We start from the raw sequence: 17614 nt of genomic DNA on the forward strand, positions 1-17614 counted from the left end.
CAAATACTCAGATATTCTTCATTTCTGTCAGGGGCGGGGCAGCAAAGAATTTATGCTTAGGGCACCATAATGGCTTGCGCCGGCCCTGATTGTCAGGTATAGGACACAATAGACTGACTGAGGAGAACATTGGCACACTTGTTTTCTTGGCAAGGTGCCTCAAACCGGCCAAAGAACTGTCCAAGCAACAAGCTGAACAGAGAAAAATAGCTCTTTTAAACGAGGCTTCAAATCTCAGCAACAACGAGAGAATAATTTTACTTTTGTTTAAAAACGTCCAATTGGTTTCTGTGTCAAAATACTATTCTATTCGAAATGATATCTTAATATTATTCTGGATTTCTGAATGTACATTGAAGGTCCATGTTTTGCCATATATTATTTCACTGGATTTCATGATTTAGGTTATGGTCAAATTTTTAAGGTTTATGCATTGACTTTATGCAGGTATAATATTGACGTCATGATTTTGGCATGTGCTATAAAATTTGAGTCTATATTATGTATGGCGCTGTAGGATTGTTTTCTCCCAAGTTAGTTCAAAGTTAAAAAGGGAGAATGGACATTTTTTTTGAAAGCGACATACAATTCCTATGTCCACTGTCAAAATGACTTCGATTAAATTTATGTGCATTTGCAGTTAGCCTCCTTAACGCTAAAGGGCGTTATGGGGCATGAATAGCTGTATAACGCGCACAAGTCTGACTCTCCTCGGCTTCCATAGACGGCGTTGAAGTCAATGACATTCACTATAGAGCTTTCGTAAGTACCCACGCGTGGATTCTAGTAAGATGTCATTAAGCTTTTTATTCAGGACTCTCACTAAAGATGTGGCAAAGGTGAGCCGACTGAGATCGATGATTGTTTGGATTTGCTACCTTAAGCTTTTGACGAGGTGGTTTGTTCGTCCGCATAGCGACATATTAAATGATTGTTTTCCCGAAAGGTGAATTGGTGTACTATTTCATATTGTATTCGTACAAAATGAATGGATGATTGTGTTATGTCCGCTTGTTTACGATGAGGACAGAAGATGCTGTTAACGCCTTTGCGCGATCCGAATTGTCACCTTCAGGTCAGCAGGCACACTTTGCACACAACATGTCATCGTCTTCTGGCAGCTGACAAGAGCCTCCTGGTCAAACTGAGAAAAAACACCGGCTACACCTTTATTAACTGCAAGAAAGCGCTGGAGAAGTTCGACAATGACATAGCACAGGTTTGCCTTTGGATTTCTTGACCCCACGCGATGCTCTTGAGTGGGCTGATCATGTGTCCAACTATCAGGCGGAGACTTGGCTGCACGAGCAGGCCCAGAAGGAAGGATGGAGCAAAGCAAATAAACTGGAGGGTCGCAAAGCCAAAGAGGGCCTCATTGGTCTCTTTGTGGGAGATCAAGTTGCAGTCATGGTGGAGGTACTGTAATCCATTGCACTTTGACATTTCACTATTCATAAATGTAACCATTTGCATTTTTTTCCCCTGGGGAAACCCATCCCTAGCTCTTTTTTGAAAATCTCACTATGCTATGTGCCTGCTAATATTACTGCAAAAGTTGCTATATTCCATTTGATTTGTTTTCAATGTTGTCTATGATGCAGGTCAACTGCGAGACAGACTTTGTCGCCCGCAACGAGAAGTTTCAGCAGCTGGTGAAAGACGTCACCTTCTCCACCTTGGCTCACCACCAAAATAAAAGCCAAAGTCGGACAGGATACATGAAGGTAGGGCCATGTGTGAGATTGTTGTTCCCGTGGCAACTGCCTCGCTTCTGCTTAAGTGCTGTCATCAACTAAAACTACAAAGGAGTATTGAAATTAATACAGTTAAAATCTGTATGCGAGGCCCACATTTTAAATTGAACAATTTAAATAAATCAAGTAATCTCATGTTTTTCTTTACACAATTGCACAATTTTCAACAAGATCTGTAGCTTCCGATCAATGCTAATCTATAGTACAGCTTTTTTTCTGGTATTTACACTATATTGTTATTGTGTGTGTTCTAGAGTGTTATGGCATCTGAGGAACTGAGCAAACTGAGCGTGTCGGATGGCGCCACCCTCGCTGATCAGGTGGCTTTAAGCATAGGTCAGTACAATGATAAAAATTTCATTTGACATACTCACTGTATACTGTGCTGCTTTGTTACAAGAATATTGGACTGTTTTATCAGTAAGTTTGTCTACACTTAATAGCACAACAATGATTGTAAAATTATTGACTAAATCAATTGAATTTATACGTGTTGCAAAAGGGGTTTATGGTCAGTTTAGGAATAATTTCCATTGGAGGGTTAGTTGACAAAATGTAAATGTGCCACAAAGACTATCAGGAACTGAATGGCACGCATGCCCGGCAGAACTTTTTTCAAGAGAAACATATCCATGTCAATCCTCTCATATATGAAAATCGGTTGAGAAATGAACAAGTTATGACTTATTTTCAATGCACACTTTAAAATGATCAGTCATTGGTTTAATAGGAACTGTATCTATCAAAAGTAGTATTGGGATCGGTTATTGGTGTTGGTATCCATCTTTAGAAATACTGTGACCGTAAATTGTGTGTCCTGTCCTATCAGGTCGCCTGGGTGAGAACATGTCAGTGAGGCGGGCGGTCACAATAAGCATCCCCGCCGAGTGGAACATCGGCTCGTACGTTCACGGCGGCGTGGCGGGCCAGACCGAGTTGGCCATGGGACGCTACGGCGCCTTGGTTGTGTTCCAGGGCGGAAAAGAAGAAGAACGGCAAAGTTTGGGACGCAAACTGGGACAGCACATTGTGGGAGAGGCGCCCGCGTCGCTTGGAAACATGGATGACCTGCCTTGCGGTGAAAGCGAGACGCGGCTCCTGCCTCAGACCTTCCTGGGAGACCCCAGCAGGACTGTGGCCCAGTTTCTCAAGGGTAAGCAGGCTCAAGTGCTGGACTTTGTCAGGTTTCAGTGCGGAGAGAGCACTGGCGAGGAAACTAAGTCATGAAATTCTTTGTGTCACAATAAAATGCTCATTTCTTCTTTTTTTTTTTTTTTTTTAATTTGAGACTTCATGAATTCCTCTGTTAATCATTTCTCATTGTCCATCCTCCTCAAACGGAATATACAGTAAATGGTAAATGGCTGTCACTTGTATAGAGAAACTATTAAATCCAATTTTTACCGTCTACCTGTATTTGGAAACATTTGTCATTGCATTACCTTTCATTTGTTAATCAGTCAATATACAATATATTGATTATTGTATACATGTGTATTAGTTTTCTGAAGCTTTACAATGCTAAACAGCCATGTCACCAAATGCAATCTACAGAAATCCTTTGCTTTCCAATTTCAGGGCAGCTAATGAAAACGTCATATTCCTATTTAAAAATAAAATCAAAATACAAAAATGTATATTACATTGATGTTTTTTCTTGAAGAAATATCTGTATTACACTATTTATCAGATAATACATTTAAGTAGAAAACAACAGCAATTTAAGAAAATACTTGAACAAAATGCAGACTGATAATTTTGTTGTATTCTGTTGTATTGGAATTGTATTTAAATATCTTAAAAACAACGTCTTGTTGAATAATTAACAAACATCGAGCAGTAGCAGCAGACCTTGAAAATTATGTCAGAATCCACTGAATTCTAGAACAATTGATTTGAGTAGATAACCTGGCACGACCTGGGTGTCGTAGCCAAATATTTTACCAAAGAGTACTGTTGCTCTGAAATAATGAGTCAAGTAAAAATTAGTCAAATAATTACTTGAGTAAGAGGTTGGAGACTGGACACTCAAGTACTGAGCAACTTCTATTTTTTTTTTTTTTTAATAGCACTTGAATGTTAAATATAAAATATATATACCGGTATATATAATAGGAATATGAAAATTCACATATTGTATAATATTACTTTAACATGAAATATAAAGTAAGGCGGATTGCTTTTTCCCTTTCTACAGCAAGGAAAAGCGCTCCAACGGCTATGATTTGGCCAGACGAAATGCAATTTGCTTTCATTTGTTGGTTTTCGCAAGGCAGCTCCTTTGTATTTTTGTTTCTCAAGTTTCAAGTGGAGTTCTTGTAGGCTGAAATCCCAATACATTAGATTGATGATACAACTATGAAAACCAATAAAGCAATGATGAAACAAGGAGCTTCTTGTTCAGTGCATTCGAAAATAACTCAATACATGGTGTTTTCCACATTCTTTTATTTTTTTTTCCTCAACATTATGGAATTAAAACCTATTCAGATTTGGGAATCCAAACGGCCAGATTGAGCACGCACTGAAGTGATGAGTCACTGAGGACATTTGGACATTTTGTAAGAATCAATGCAAGAGCTGCTTCCTTCAGCAGGTAAAACATACAGGAAGTGAACACACACACACACATAAACGCTGTATTTCTTTTCACAACGTCCACGCAATGTGGTCATAACACAGACACCGGTAACTTTACTCACAGCTCAGGTGAGATGTTAAATACTGACAAAACAAGTTCACCCGTTGACGGGGTTACGCGTCATGACGCGCACACATACACAGAATGGCACTGGAAATAAAACTGCATGGTAGTAAGAAAGTTTACAGATTTTCAAGGCATGCCTTCACACACATCCTCACAATCACACAAAGGGTAAATAGAGGCTACAAAGTTAACAATATTCCATTATTACTATGTTGATATCAAAGAAAGACGATGGAAAAACAGTAAAAAATATAAAAATCGATAGGCTAAAAAGTGAGGATATTGTTGCAGATATCAAAGGACACAACTCTCCTTTGTCTTTTTTTTTTTTTTCCCTCCTTCATTTTGCAACTTCAAATGAACCGGCCAATCCTCTTCATCTCCACAAACAACAACAGTAAAACTCACTGAGTAAGTGTGAGATAACATGATTTAAAAAAACAAAACATTTTGGTTTAGCAATAGACACGAATGATGACGAAATTTGCGGTTGCTGCTTCAGTCATTCCTTTCAAACAGCACTACAGTACATTCCTCACAACATCGCAAGCTCCTCACTATGTCATGTTTACTCTCCAAGTGCTGGAACGTTATTATTTAAGTACTTAAAAAGTGTTTTTATTGTCTCCACGAACAACTGGCGGACACGCTGTCGGTATTTGCAATCAGTTCTCATACATGGGAATTGTAACAGAAGATCCAGTTTACAGTACATTGTTTGAAATGGCATCCAGACTGTGGTCAGGTAGCATATTGATGAAAATGTGTCCTTCAGAGTGTTCACGCAATTGACAGGAGAGCATAAATCAATCCTTCAGTATGAAACGGTATTTAAGACAGCAAAAGGCTTATATAAGTGCTTAAGTTCAATTTCGTGGATGCTTCAAGTCTTAAAATGAGACCCAAGGAAAGATTAAAAGTGCATTTTTTTTCTTACATCCTGTAAATGTCAATTAGTACCGACGGGGAACTCAAAGAGACGTCCAAAAGATTTGAGACTGAATTAGCTGCTATGGACTCTTAAGGGAAATAAAAGTAACAAGATGACTCCTGGTTTCGTCCAGCACAAACATGTCAAGACCCTCATAGTTCACCAGAAATGCAAAATCATGTAGTGTGATAACCAACCGTAAACTCTTCATTGGAATTTTCTTGATCCAAATTAAACGGGTCGTCTTTCCTCACATCAAATGTCCAGTTGGATAAGAAAAATTCAAATGTTTTTTTTTTCTTTTCTTTTTTCTTAATGGCAATACTTCATCTCTTACTGCGGAGGTGGAACCGGAGCAGAGGGGTGAAGTGTTTCGGCGGGTAGAGGAGTGTTGGATTCTGTGAGTGGTGTGATGGGAACAGGAGAAAACATTGGATTGACTGTGGTCACACAGCTTCGGTGAATTAGAACAAAATAGCACGCGGCTCAATTCAAAGGATTCAATGGCAGTTAAGTCAGTTAGCCGCTGCTATGTGATTTTGCTTCTCACTGACCGTGGTGTGCAGGGGCGCCGGCGGAGCCCGAGTGGCCGGTCACGGGCTGGCCCGGGGGGCACGGGGGCGACACGTGGGCACCCGGAGGCGGGTGGGACTCTGGGGCTAAACTCGCGGGGGCCGACGGCGCGGGGCTGGGGGCCGGCTGCGGCGCCGGCGTGCTGGCGGATTGCTGAGCCGAGGCCGAGCCTTGGGAGCCCGAAGCGCTCTGCGGGGGATGAGGACCCCCGGCTTGGCTGTGCTGCTGATGCTGGATCTGCTGGAAGTGCTGCTGGCGAGCTCTCATCTCGGCGTACTTGAGCTGCTCCATGTGGAACGACTGACGGTCGGCCAGAAGCTGCTGCCGCTGGTACTCCAGCTAAGAAGCGCGGAGACAGAGAACACGTTCAAACGCTTACGACTGCTGTCTTAGAAAACCACACTTCGTCCCGCGCTCCACCACTCACAGCCTCCCTCTCTCGATCCATGATGGTTTCCAGTTCCTCAAAGTGTCGCAGTTTGATCTCCAGTTTCTTCATTTGGGTCTCCACCAACAGTGCCACCAGAGATTTAATCTTCCTCTCCTCCACTGCAGCCAAGTGCTGGAAATGACATAAATGACAATTACAGTCAAAGTAGATTCTACAATTGACTATGGAAAAAAATAATAATAATGGAGCTCAAAACTCAGTATTTATTCAACTATCAAAACTTTAAATGTAACTTGAAAGAACAACCAGAAAATAAATGAGGCTCGCGTCACACGCTTTTGCTGCCCATGCAACACGATGCATTCAGCGTGCTTCCACAACGTAGGAACTTGCAAACGCACCGCGCCATTCATCACAATCACCTTTCTTGAATTCTAATGTTTTTATGATCGTGACAAGCAAAAATCGAAATCATCTCATTTCCCAGCACTAAATTGAGTCATAAGATTTTGTGCCCTGTTAATGTCCGTACCTTGGCTTTGACGGCGGCCGCCGCCAGCGCGGATGCGGCGGCGGTGGCCAGGTTGCCCTCGCCCACGTCCCGCTCCACCTTGGCCTTCTTATCGCCCTCACTCTCAGATTCTCGTTGTCCTTCCTCACCTTCTTTTCCATCCTTCTCCTTCTCAATCTCACCTGAAGAAAAAAAACCCAACTAATCTTCCACCTTTAGTGACAACCCGATTTTCTGTACATGTGACAGAAAACAATATTTATGAGGTGCTGTCTAGGCACAAAATAACATTTACCTCATATATATATATATACATATATATACACCCCCCCCCCACACACACACACACACACTCGCCTTTGGGTGTGTTTTATTTTTTGGGTGTGAGTGAAAGATGTTTTGGTGTGTGTGAAAGTTTTTATTTTGTGTTTTTCTTACTTTATGGAAGAACTTTTTTGGGCGTGTGTGAGAATTTTGTGTGTGTAGAGTTTCCTTAGTACAGTCTTGGATAAGTGTCAATTTTTTCGGGTGAATGTTCATTTTTTTTTGGTAAGCATCACTTTTTTGGACGAGGTTGAGTGTGACTTTTTTTCTGCCTTTATGTCTGTGCGAGGTTATTTTTGACCTATTTGACACCCAAGAGCCTTTTTCCTACCCATTTCCGACTCGGCTTTGTCCGCCTCCCTCCCGCCTTCGTCTTCTCTTCTTCTCTCCTCTTCTTTCTTCCCATTCTCTGCCACCTTCTCTTCTTCCTCATTTGCTCCATCTTTGCTGTCCTGTGGGAGGAGCTTCAAAGCGTGAGTCTACCAACCTTCAAGTAAGAAAAACAAAAGCGTGACAAGAGCGCATCATACCTTTGCATCCTTCTTCTCATTTGACTGACTGTCACTCTTACTTTCGTCATTGTTCTCATCTGAGCCGGAAACCGCGAAGACCTCCGTTAACATTTTCAATTTGCCTTGTTGGATGATTGTGTTGTAAACGCACGTCAGCCTTACCCGGTCTCTCGCCTTCCTCCAGGCCGGTGCCTGCGATGCCGCTACCCTCAAGGCCGTACATGGGGTCCTGTCGCCCGCTGACCCTCGCCGCCTCCTCCACCCGCCGCACGTGAGCCTCCACCAGGGCTGCAGGAACTTCCTCTTTCATACGAGAGAACTCCTCTGAGGAGAGAGGAGAAGAGGTTAAGTTACTGCCGACTTAGGGCTGGTGCTACCCAGTATTTTTCGAACCGATTCTGCTACCGATTATCCTGTCCATGAATCGGATAAAAGTCAATTTTGCATTGTTTTAAAAAAATAAAAATAAATAAATCTAACTGTGCATGTTTGGTGCAGGAATTTCTGTTGTCCACTTGGGGTCGCCATCGTCACTTTCCACACTAAAATATCTGTGAGTGTGGCCCGGTGAGTGACGTGGGAGTCAGCGAATCAGAGTGTAGAGTTGGCTGTTGTGCGCTGAGGTTAGTGGCTGTTAGCCAGTCCGTGTGTTCAATTTTGCTTCAAATTATGGTCATTGAATTATTCAAACTTGCCGAATCATTTCAGCCCTACTACTAATGTGATAATGGTCATCAGTAGAGCTGAATGCAATGGTTTTGTTATGAAGATTCAGTCTCACTCTTTAAAGCGACATATGAAAATGAGCAACAGCTCACCCAGAGCAGACTTCGCCGCTGCCGAGGCCACGCGGGGGTCCACTACCGAGGCGAGGAACGCCACGGTGCTCATTACGGGGTTTCCTGCTTGGCTGAAAGGCACCGGCTGGTAGGCCAGCGGTCCCAGGGACGAGTAGCTTTCCTCCAGATAGGGGTCTTCGATGGGCAGGCGAAGGAAGTGCAGGATGCACTCATCCTGCGTGCGGCTGCCGACGTGCTCTGACACCTTGTTCCAGTCATCCTTGTACATCTCCAATCCCTGAAAACAGCAAGGGTTTGAACTCTAATTCTAATATCCAGCATTTTTTTTTTGCTGCTAATGCTAATCGCTAATGATATTGTGATACTGAAAACAGGTTCATGTCACAGTAGTTTGATGTACCTCAAGTAGTAATAGTGTTTCCTGCTCTGTCCAATCCCTCATAGAGCTTGCTGCACTCTTGCTCTGTGCACAATGAATGGTTTTATCATAAATATGGAGGCTCAACCCAAGTTTGGACACTTTCATGCTACTGACTGTAAATCACATCTGTCTTGTCTTGGATGAATACCTTTGAGGAGCCCATCTTCTTGCTGTACATGTCAGTCCGAAGTCCGAAGTTCTGAAGGTCTGCTGGTTTATCTTTCACTTTATCTGGGAAGGACATCATCTGCTGGGGTGCAGGAGTCTACAACAACACACACACGTGTTAAATAAGGCTTATGTATGTTGTGTTTTTCCATACATGCACAGACCTGGGACGTCTTGGGCTGTAAGGGCACCAGACTCGACGGCGTGTCTGCAAGGACATGGAAGTGTGAAGTGGGCGGGGGGCCCATTGGGGTGGGCCGGCTCTCGGAGTCCACTTGGTAGTTGATGAGTCCCCACTGCTCCAGGAAGGCGTGGACTCTGCGAGTTCGCGTGTATTGATTTAATTCATCACGATGAGAAAGAGGCACACTGAATTCTACTGCTGGAGAAGTAACACATCCACACTATGGCATCATTTCAGTTTAAAAACAAAAAAAAAAAAGTAAATCTAAATCTGAAATAGTGACCTACGTAGTACTCGAAAATTTGATTCTGATTAGTTAGTATCATAACCTAAACCACAAAATAACATTGCCAGCTGTCTTTACTTCTCATAGCCAAAATTCATCTAAAAAAAATAAATAAATTACAGTAATCCTCGCCTTCTTGCGAAATCACCTATTTGTATTTTTGGGGGGGAACCTACTGTATACTACGTTATTTGTTGAACAACTCTCCTATTTGCGCTTTATGTGTTCTTTCTGTAACACTCGACCATTGTCGCCAAAGCTCTGTCTAAATAGGAATTGGTCTCAAGGAGGTATGTTGAAGAGATACATCTCCACTGAAAGACAAGCTTTGTATGTGAGGGAGGAGCTAAGATGAGCTTGCGTTGTTACTGGAAGTTACGAGAGTCTCCACCACATGTGCATGCTCGTGTACACTTTAGATGCATTTTTTTTTTTTTTAAATCAAATCATCTGTAAGCAATTTCCTTTGAAGAGTAATGTTGCAAGACGGGGATCGTAGTTTGTGATATATTTATGCTTTGAAGTAATAATACTGTATGAGGTTTTTTTTTAATTGTGGAGGTGTCAATTCCTTCATATCCCTGGGAAACACTTTAGTGATAATGACATTTTCTACTTTCTCACATACCTCATGATTGCACAGACATCCCCAGCCAGGTTCCTGCGGCAGGCGGTGGAGGTGAGGTACTCCTGAGGGTTTAGTCGGTACGTGTCAATCATGAAGTTCCTGTATGCCAAGTAGCTGATGATGGACGGGAGCAGAAAGAAAACTTCAAATACAAAACATATGACTTGTTATCGAATGCACATACCAATAATCCTAACCAAAGACGAGTAATAAATACAACTTGAACTTACATTTCCGGGGTTTTGGATTTATTCTTCCCATTGAAGAACTCCGGAAGGGCTCTGCGCTCGATAGCATGGACACTGAGGGAAGACACAATGAGTCGTGTCCACTTGTAGGTGAGCTCACAACAAGGAAGAGAGCGGCCGAGGATACTGTATGTGACCTTCTTGAATTTGGCATTACCTGTTGTAATCAAACCAGGCAGCGTAGCTTGGGATGATGATGTGATGCGTCTGCTCCGTCACGTTGTCTTCGTGCAGATCCGCGCCTTTGACCGGTTCCCCCTTAACACTTGGGGAGCCCTCCTCCTCCTCCTACGTGGACATAAAACAATCATTTATTGGCCACAAATTTAGCTACGCCTGAACAATCTGATGAGAAGATTTTATACGATCAGAAATGTTCATTTTAAAATTCAACAAATTCAAATTCAAACCTCAAATTCAGGTTACTTACATAGGGAGCAAAATATTAGGAACACCAGAAAAATTTCATCAAATTAGACAGTGTCAAAAAGAGGCAAGAATTTTTGGCACATCTGTTGCCTCTCCCATTAAATTTCGCAAGTATACCAAATCTGGTGGCCAATGATCGTAAATGTAGTAGCATGTTTGGATCCCACTTTGCACACCAGCTTACCTTTCCCGTTACTTCCATGGACTCATCCTCTTGCTCATCTGTTAAAAAATGCAGAATAACCACATCCAGATATATACAAACAAAAATTGGAAAGTTGTTTTTTTTTTCTACAAATACACATTTAGACAATTCATCTGTTTCATTCTCACCCATATCTGTTCCTCCCTTGACTGGTGTTGAATCAGAATCCTTCTTGGTGCTATCTAAAAAAGAAAAAGACAAAAGGGGATCAGTTGGTTGACAGTGGACAAATATAACAAGCAAAACGTTTTGTTTTTTTTAAATTAAAATGCATAACTAAAGGGCAGTTTTGCTTGAATGTTGAACATATAACATGCTGCGCACTTGTTTTGGCTGCATTTCCGTCTTCAGATGCTGGAACGGGTGATGCTTCATCCAAATCCTTACTGAGATCCTCTTGTTCCTCTTCCCTTTGGCCCCGTTTGGATTTAGTGTACGGGGTCGTCGGCCTGTCACATCACACACACACACACACACCCACACACACACATTTAATTTGACATGTCAAATGGCAATTCACTTTTCAACTAACAATGGCAACGGTCACGGACCCTTTTTTAGCATTCTTCTTCTTGTTCTCCTGCGGTGGTGGAGTGGGAGACGGTGACGGCGAGCGCTTCCTCTTCTTGGCACCGGCGGGTTTCTTGTCTCTCCTCTCATCCGGAGTGGTCACCTCGTCCGTAAGAGTCTTGGCCGAAATCCTCTTCCTCTTGGGGTGGCCATCTCCCACTTCGTAGTCCTCCTCATTCATCCACTCGTTATACTGGTCCAGGTCTAAAATCCACTTCGCGTGGACCTGCAGACCAAGACTATGCCATCAGCATCAAGGATTTTGAAAGCAAAAGGTGGGTTCAAAAGTTCCGGTATGGAAAATTCTCACACTCAACCTACCTTCCTCGGCTTCTCCGGGCTGGGAGCATCTTCCACAGAGGCCTCAATCTCACTAGCTGGGATCCAGGTGTCATAACTACAAGTTGAGAAAAGACAAAACAAAGGTTCTCTCTAGGAATGGTACTTGGAAAGCTTCTTCTCTCCTCCAAAATGTGCACCATCCATGATATGCAGCCACAACTGGGAACAAACCTGTCAGGAAAATATCCCCAGTGAAGGAGAACTTGCTTGTCCCTCTTCATCACAGGGCGCACCCACTCCTCTGGAAAAACAAACAAACGGGATATAACCATAAATTCAGAATTTAAAGCGTGACTTTTCCGCTTTGACCAAAACGGCCTGAAAAAATCAAGTGGCTTATCGGCAGATTTTCACAATTCCAGGAGAATCCGGAGGTCGCCTATTTTAAGTTCCTCGTTAACTCAACAATATCTCGCAGCATCTTGAAAATGTTAACTATTGTTTTGAAATCCAATATGCATACATTTAAGCATTCAAAATCGATATTCAGATTTGCCTTCCTCATTCTCATCGTGCCGAAAATGTGATGTAATGACTACGATGCAGCCTTCAAGTTGCAGGTAACCAACCTGGCCACTGAAAAAGTCAATAGAGCCACTGCAAATGAGCTTAAGGTAAATTAATCGATGACACAACATTGGAGGAAGCAACACGTGTAATATGTGCGGCTTATTAACCCATTAAGCCCGGGAGCGCATAACCGTGTTTCTACCACTAGAGCCGGGAGCGCTGTTGCGTCTCTCTAACCTTTCAAACCGGGGGAGCGGATACGTCACCGTCCTTTTTTAATCCAATTCTCCGTCTCTTAGCCCACTTAATGCATCAGAATATACACGTGACGGTGTCGCGAGACCACGGAGGATGTCGCGGAATTTCCCGAGCCGTAGGTAGGCTAATGGCGGACCCCGTCGATCGCCGGGAGCTCTGATTAAAGTAAGTACCGGCAGTGATATATACCGGTAGACGACGTGCACGACCAGTGGAACCAGTCGAACGTGATATGATATGGTTCGTAGACAATTACGATATTGACGTCTTTGTAACAGAATAGGGGATGGTAATTACCACTCGATTTTTCTTTAAATTAAAATAGTGCTTCTCTTGCACTGACACGTTATTTTTACATCTTTCATTCTTTTGGAATTATGTTTCTGTCTGCTACTGGGGCTGAGATATTAATTATTTTGTAAGTGTTGAATTTCTGGGAGAACTTCAGGTTTTCAAAGGTAATTCCAAAGGTGACCTTAGGTTTTGGGGAGCTGTTGAGAAAGGCGCTTTAGACTTTAATGGGTTAAAGTAGATATGTGAAAAAAAAAAAGTTCCGATTTTTTTTTTTGTGGGTGTGCTTAGACCTAATTTTAATAAAAAGTTGAAAAGACAAAGTCAGTCCCTTTCCCCAAAACATTTGAAGCCTCACCTTCTTCCAAGCTGCTGGGAATTGGAACGACAATGTGAGAGCTGGAGCTTTTGTCCTCAGTCACTGAGCCCTGCAAGAGAGTCCATCCATAGAAGGAAATATGATAAAAGCCTTAATCTTAATGATAATCTTAATAGATTATTCTTTATGTAAAGCAAACCATTTGTGTGCTGTTATAAAATGAGCCATGTAAACCTTTATTGATATTTTACTTTAGAAAACTCGAGGCACGCCACCAAACAAAAATTGGATGCACGGGTTAATTATGAGCTTTCTGCCATCTGGTAAAATTGATTTTAGTTGTTCTGCCAGCCACTAGACATCACAGGCATAGACAGACGAATTAACACACGTTATTTGTAGTGAGTAAATAATTATTTTCAGACCAAGTGAAATTTGATCATTGCCGCCCAGCAGTACACCTGAAGATCTCTTACAACACAGTGGTTGGGAATTACTGTCATAAACAATGTGGTTGAAGACACACCTGATGTCTCTTGATGATGTCTTTCAGCTTCCCCAGCAGTTTTGGCTCGATGTCAGAGCTCAAGTAGATGACTGGTCGACTCAAGCAGTTATTCTGAAGTACAAAATAACAAGCATGCTTCAAATCATTTCCAACTTCATTATTTCCATCTTTATGACTCAGGGTGACACAAGACAGACCTTCAGTGCTAAAAGAGTCCAAAAAAATGTTCAGCAAGAAGAGTTTAATGAATTATCAAAACATTTTGCAATGCTGGTTTGTGTGCAATGAAATATGCAGGATAGGAAGACTCACCTGCACTAAGGACTTCTCAATCGTCATGAACATCTCCACATTTCGGTCCATCCTAGATGGATTCTGGAAGTCAAACCTGCGCCTACCAGGAAATTAGACTGGAGTTACACACGAAACTGCATCGTGGCCAACATCCATACGTGCGACGTCGTGTTCACACCTAATCTGTTATTTGAAACCGCACCACTGAGTTTTTTTTCAGTATACAGGCAAGTCTGAATTTAGAGTTGCCCACGGTGTAGTACCAGGTTGTGCTCCAACATGCTAGGCAGACCTGAGGGCAACTGGAACTCTTATTATATATAACATTTTCATTTGTCTTTTGTTTTATGTGTTAGTTTTACCGTAAACTTCAACTGGTAGTAACAAATAAACAGCTTGACGCAAGCAACTGGAACTCTTATTATATATACAATTTTTATTTGTCTATTGTTTTTTATGTGTTAGCTTGACAGTAAACTTCAACTGGGAGTAACAAATAAACAGCTTGAAGCAAGCACGCTCTACCTCTTATTTGGAGAACAGCGCATCTGCAATACTTGCATGTTTTAAAACGTTTAAATGTGTTTAAAGCGTGGCTGTGAGTCAGTGGGTAAAACTATAAAAAAAACACTTTATCAAATGGTGCACCTATTGTGGATTTCTATATCTAGTGTTTGGGTCTGGAATATATTCCCTGACAATAAAATGGGGGTTCACTATATACTGAAGTGATTCCAGCTGGAAAGAAAGTCTTACCATCCTTGGTCACTCTTGAACTTGTATGCAGCTGCCAGGATGTGGCAAAGTGCACCTCCAGCCTTGAAGTCCAGAAAAGATTTCATCTGGAGACAAATATTACAATTAGGATTATTTTTAGTAGTGAGGGCTTTTTGGGGTTTAGTTACAAGTTCATAGAGTGTGTGGCGAAGACATACAGTCAGTTTGGTGAGCGGGGGGTTGCTGACATGTCGACCAAACACCTCCTCTTGGAATTGGAGCAGCTGGACCACAAGACTGGACAGAGACTTGTTGGTTGGGGGCTCTGCTTGGATGTACTGAGAGAGGAAACATATTTCCTTCAGGGGTACTTGAAAATTGAAATGGTGCTTGGTTAGCAGCTTTTGGCAAGTTGTTTAAGCATGTGAAGTGAGTAGTTGAGTTTCATTGAATGAACCTAAGCTTTGATTACATTTTGTGGCATCTATAGGCAATTAGAAACCTTCTGGGGGTTGTCAATAACACACATCTTTTCGTGGCAGGCCTCTGTCCCTTTCCCTGTGAATATCAGGGAAACATTACAGTGCAAACTACTAGTATATGGACCTTAAGCTAGATATCAAATAAATGCTCGAACGGTTTGCCATAAAGATGCTTGAGCATTCATTAGTAGCGCATTAGTTTTCATTCCTAATTCATCGCACTGGTTGGATCAAATTAATTTTCAAAGGGCTAAAATCAAGATACTATGCCAAGTCGTGAGGGCATTTTCAATATCCTTGCATCTTGGGGTCTACGTACTATTGTGGTGTTTGTTTTGACGAGTAAAGCAACTAAGTGTACTAGTTGTATATTTAGAGTAGAAGGTTTACTACTAGTACTATACAATTTTACTAGTTAACATCCACTTGGACATTTGAAAAAAAAATTCTCAATCGTCTAGCCACAGCAGTTCGATGTTTAAGCATCAGAGCTACTGGAGAACATTGAAGGTGAACTAAGGACTTGGCTTTGTAGCCTTTTATTGGAATGGCTCAAATAATGAAGCTTTTATTCGTGAATTGTAGTCAAGCAGCGTGGACATGGTGCAGCCCCGGATCCAGTTGGCGCGCGCCACATCCAGCCAACATCTGGATCTGCTCCTCCTGCACCGTTAGCCGATTAGCAACCTAGCTAGCTAGCGTCCGAGCCCGGTGCGTGAAGCCCTGGCTCAGAAGCCAGTGCGCGCGCCGCTTCTTTCGTCATTTCCATCGCATTAACACGCGAGGATAAAGACACGGGCGACCGCATCTGGCGCCGCTACGAGCTCAGCATCCTTTTGTATCCTGACTCGAGTGAAGCGAGCGAGCAGCTGGACGCTGAGCACCCTCCCTCCTCTTTGTCACTGCCTCTAAAGCCCGTGGCTCAGTGTCCACGTCTTCGGCGTGAAGAATGGAAGTCTAAAAACCATGCTGCCAGTACCTTTTTGTAATTCTTTCCCAGCCAGACGCGCACATTATCAAACTGAGAGACTGTATCGGACGCTTCGAAATATTTGACATTTGGGCCGCCGTCTTTCTTCCGTACCGCCATCTTTGCCTGCAGACAACTGGACGACGTGGGCCGCCACCCAGAGGCACCGCGGTGGTACTACAACACATTTGCTGTAATATGCCTGAATGTCCAACACGAGTCGCTGTTGTAGTTCAGAAAATTGTGTTTAAAATTGTTTTTACGCGTGCCATCAGAGAATAAATTAAAAAAAAAAAATCAACCTATACCCCTAAATGACAAAACACATTCAAAATCGCAATTAAAAGCAACATGGTAAAATGATATTTTTGATTTATGAAAAAGCAGTAGTGAACAATATATTTTTTGGACAGATTTGCAAGATTAATTCACTTCGTTTGTTTTTGTAAGTGAATTTACTTGTAGGCCTATAACAAATTAATTTACCCCATTGAAATTCCATAAATCCGTTCCACCACGCCCTCCCCCCAAATCACCATATATTTGTGATTTGTTTTAATGATAATAATAATATAATAATAATAATAATAATAATAATAATAATAATAATAAGAAGAAGAAGAAGAAGAAGAAGAAAGTACTGCTTTTTATATTTATATATATATACATATATATATATATATATATATATATATATATATATATATATATATATATATATATATATATATATATATATATATATATATATATATATATATATATATATATATCCATATATCCATATATATATATATATATATATATATATATATATACCGGTAAAAGACTTCACGACTGTGGCTTTGCCATCTTCTCAAATTGTAAGAAACACGTGTGACACAATTGGGCCACAGATTGGGATGGCTGGCTGAGGTGAAGTCCAAAGAATACTAACTCAAGCATGATGGTGTTTTTTTTCTTTTTCTTGAAAATAGTGTTTTGTTTTAACTGTAAGGATTTTGCCTGTCAGCGACAGAAATATATGAGAATTTATGGAGAATAGCTGGTTTAGGAAATGTAATTACTGTACATTAGGACAAGCTGAAAGTCACGACAATAACAACTGTAGTGTTGTTTTTGTGCCATTAAGGGGCGTGTCCTAGTAAGTGACGTCAGGAGGTGAATTAATTCAGGGTAGCCCAACTTGGTCTGTGCAAGAGCTTCTTGGTGTGAGTTTTGGCCTACTGTAGCTCCTTGTGGGATATGTAACTTAAGGTGATTTTATTATATATCCTAAAA

General features: G+C 41.7%; 2 protein-coding genes across 2 annotated transcripts; one reads left to right on the forward strand and one right to left on the reverse strand.

The window, feature by feature from the left end:
- Positions 1 to 708: 708 nt before the first annotated feature.
- On the forward strand, positions 709 to 3162 carry tsfm (Ts translation elongation factor, mitochondrial). The gene is made up of 6 exons (XM_086040818.1): positions 709 to 839; positions 1076 to 1219; positions 1288 to 1416; positions 1602 to 1724; positions 2009 to 2090; positions 2584 to 3162. The coding sequence occupies exons 1-6, from the start codon at positions 792 to 794 to the stop codon at positions 2979 to 2981; spliced, it is 924 nt and encodes a 307-aa protein (XP_085896944.1). The 5' UTR covers positions 709 to 791; the 3' UTR covers positions 2982 to 3162.
- Positions 3163 to 4182: 1020 nt separating this feature from the next.
- On the reverse strand, positions 4183 to 16482 carry smarcc2 (SWI/SNF related BAF chromatin remodeling complex subunit C2). Its single transcript, XM_086041191.1, has 26 exons — positions 16343 to 16482; positions 15100 to 15219; positions 14921 to 15006; positions 14183 to 14264; positions 13889 to 13981; positions 13402 to 13471; positions 12156 to 12225; positions 11964 to 12039; positions 11624 to 11868; positions 11397 to 11521; positions 11201 to 11254; positions 11052 to 11089; positions 10596 to 10726; positions 10421 to 10492; positions 10191 to 10304; positions 9257 to 9410; positions 9073 to 9189; positions 8904 to 8966; positions 8522 to 8780; positions 7866 to 8027; positions 7722 to 7780; positions 7523 to 7643; positions 6889 to 7049; positions 6393 to 6527; positions 5947 to 6304; positions 4183 to 5790 (listed from the first exon to the last, which is right to left on the reverse strand). The coding sequence occupies exons 1-26, from the start codon at positions 16451 to 16453 to the stop codon at positions 5726 to 5728; spliced, it is 3141 nt and encodes a 1046-aa protein (XP_085897317.1). The 5' UTR covers positions 16454 to 16482; the 3' UTR covers positions 4183 to 5725.
- Positions 16483 to 17614: the final 1132 nt, after the last annotated feature.

Source organism: Filicampus tigris, chromosome 9 (genome assembly GCF_054856515.1).
Source record: "Filicampus tigris isolate MCC_2025a chromosome 9, RoL_Ftig_1.0, whole genome shotgun sequence".
Lineage (NCBI taxonomy): Eukaryota > Metazoa > Chordata > Actinopteri > Syngnathiformes > Syngnathidae > Filicampus > Filicampus tigris.

What these genes read in the sequence shown, in the direction of transcription:
- tsfm (XM_086040818.1), top strand. Translation starts at nt 792, where the DNA reads ATGTCATTAAGCTTTTTATTCAGGACTCTCACTAAAGATGTGGCAAAG. An exon ending in TCGACAATGACATAGCACAG is followed by an intron (nt 1,220 to 1,287) that starts GTTTGCCTTTGG and finishes TCCAACTATCAG; the next exon opens with GCGGAGACTTGGCTGCACGA. An exon ending in TCAGGTGGCTTTAAGCATAG is followed by an intron (nt 2,091 to 2,583) that starts GTCAGTACAATG and finishes CTGTCCTATCAG; the next exon opens with GTCGCCTGGGTGAGAACATG.
- smarcc2 (XM_086041191.1), bottom strand. Translation starts at nt 16,453, where the DNA reads ATGGCGGTACGGAAGAAAGACGGCGGCCCAAATGTCAAATATTTCGAA. An exon ending in CCATGGAAGTAACGGGAAAG is followed by an intron (nt 10,727 to 11,051) that starts GTAAGCTGGTGT and finishes ATGTCCACGTAG; the next exon opens with GAGGAGGAGGAGGGCTCCCC. An exon ending in CAAAGCCGAGTCGGAAATGG is followed by an intron (nt 7,050 to 7,522) that starts GTAGGAAAAAGG and finishes TTTTTTCTTCAG; the next exon opens with GTGAGATTGAGAAGGAGAAG.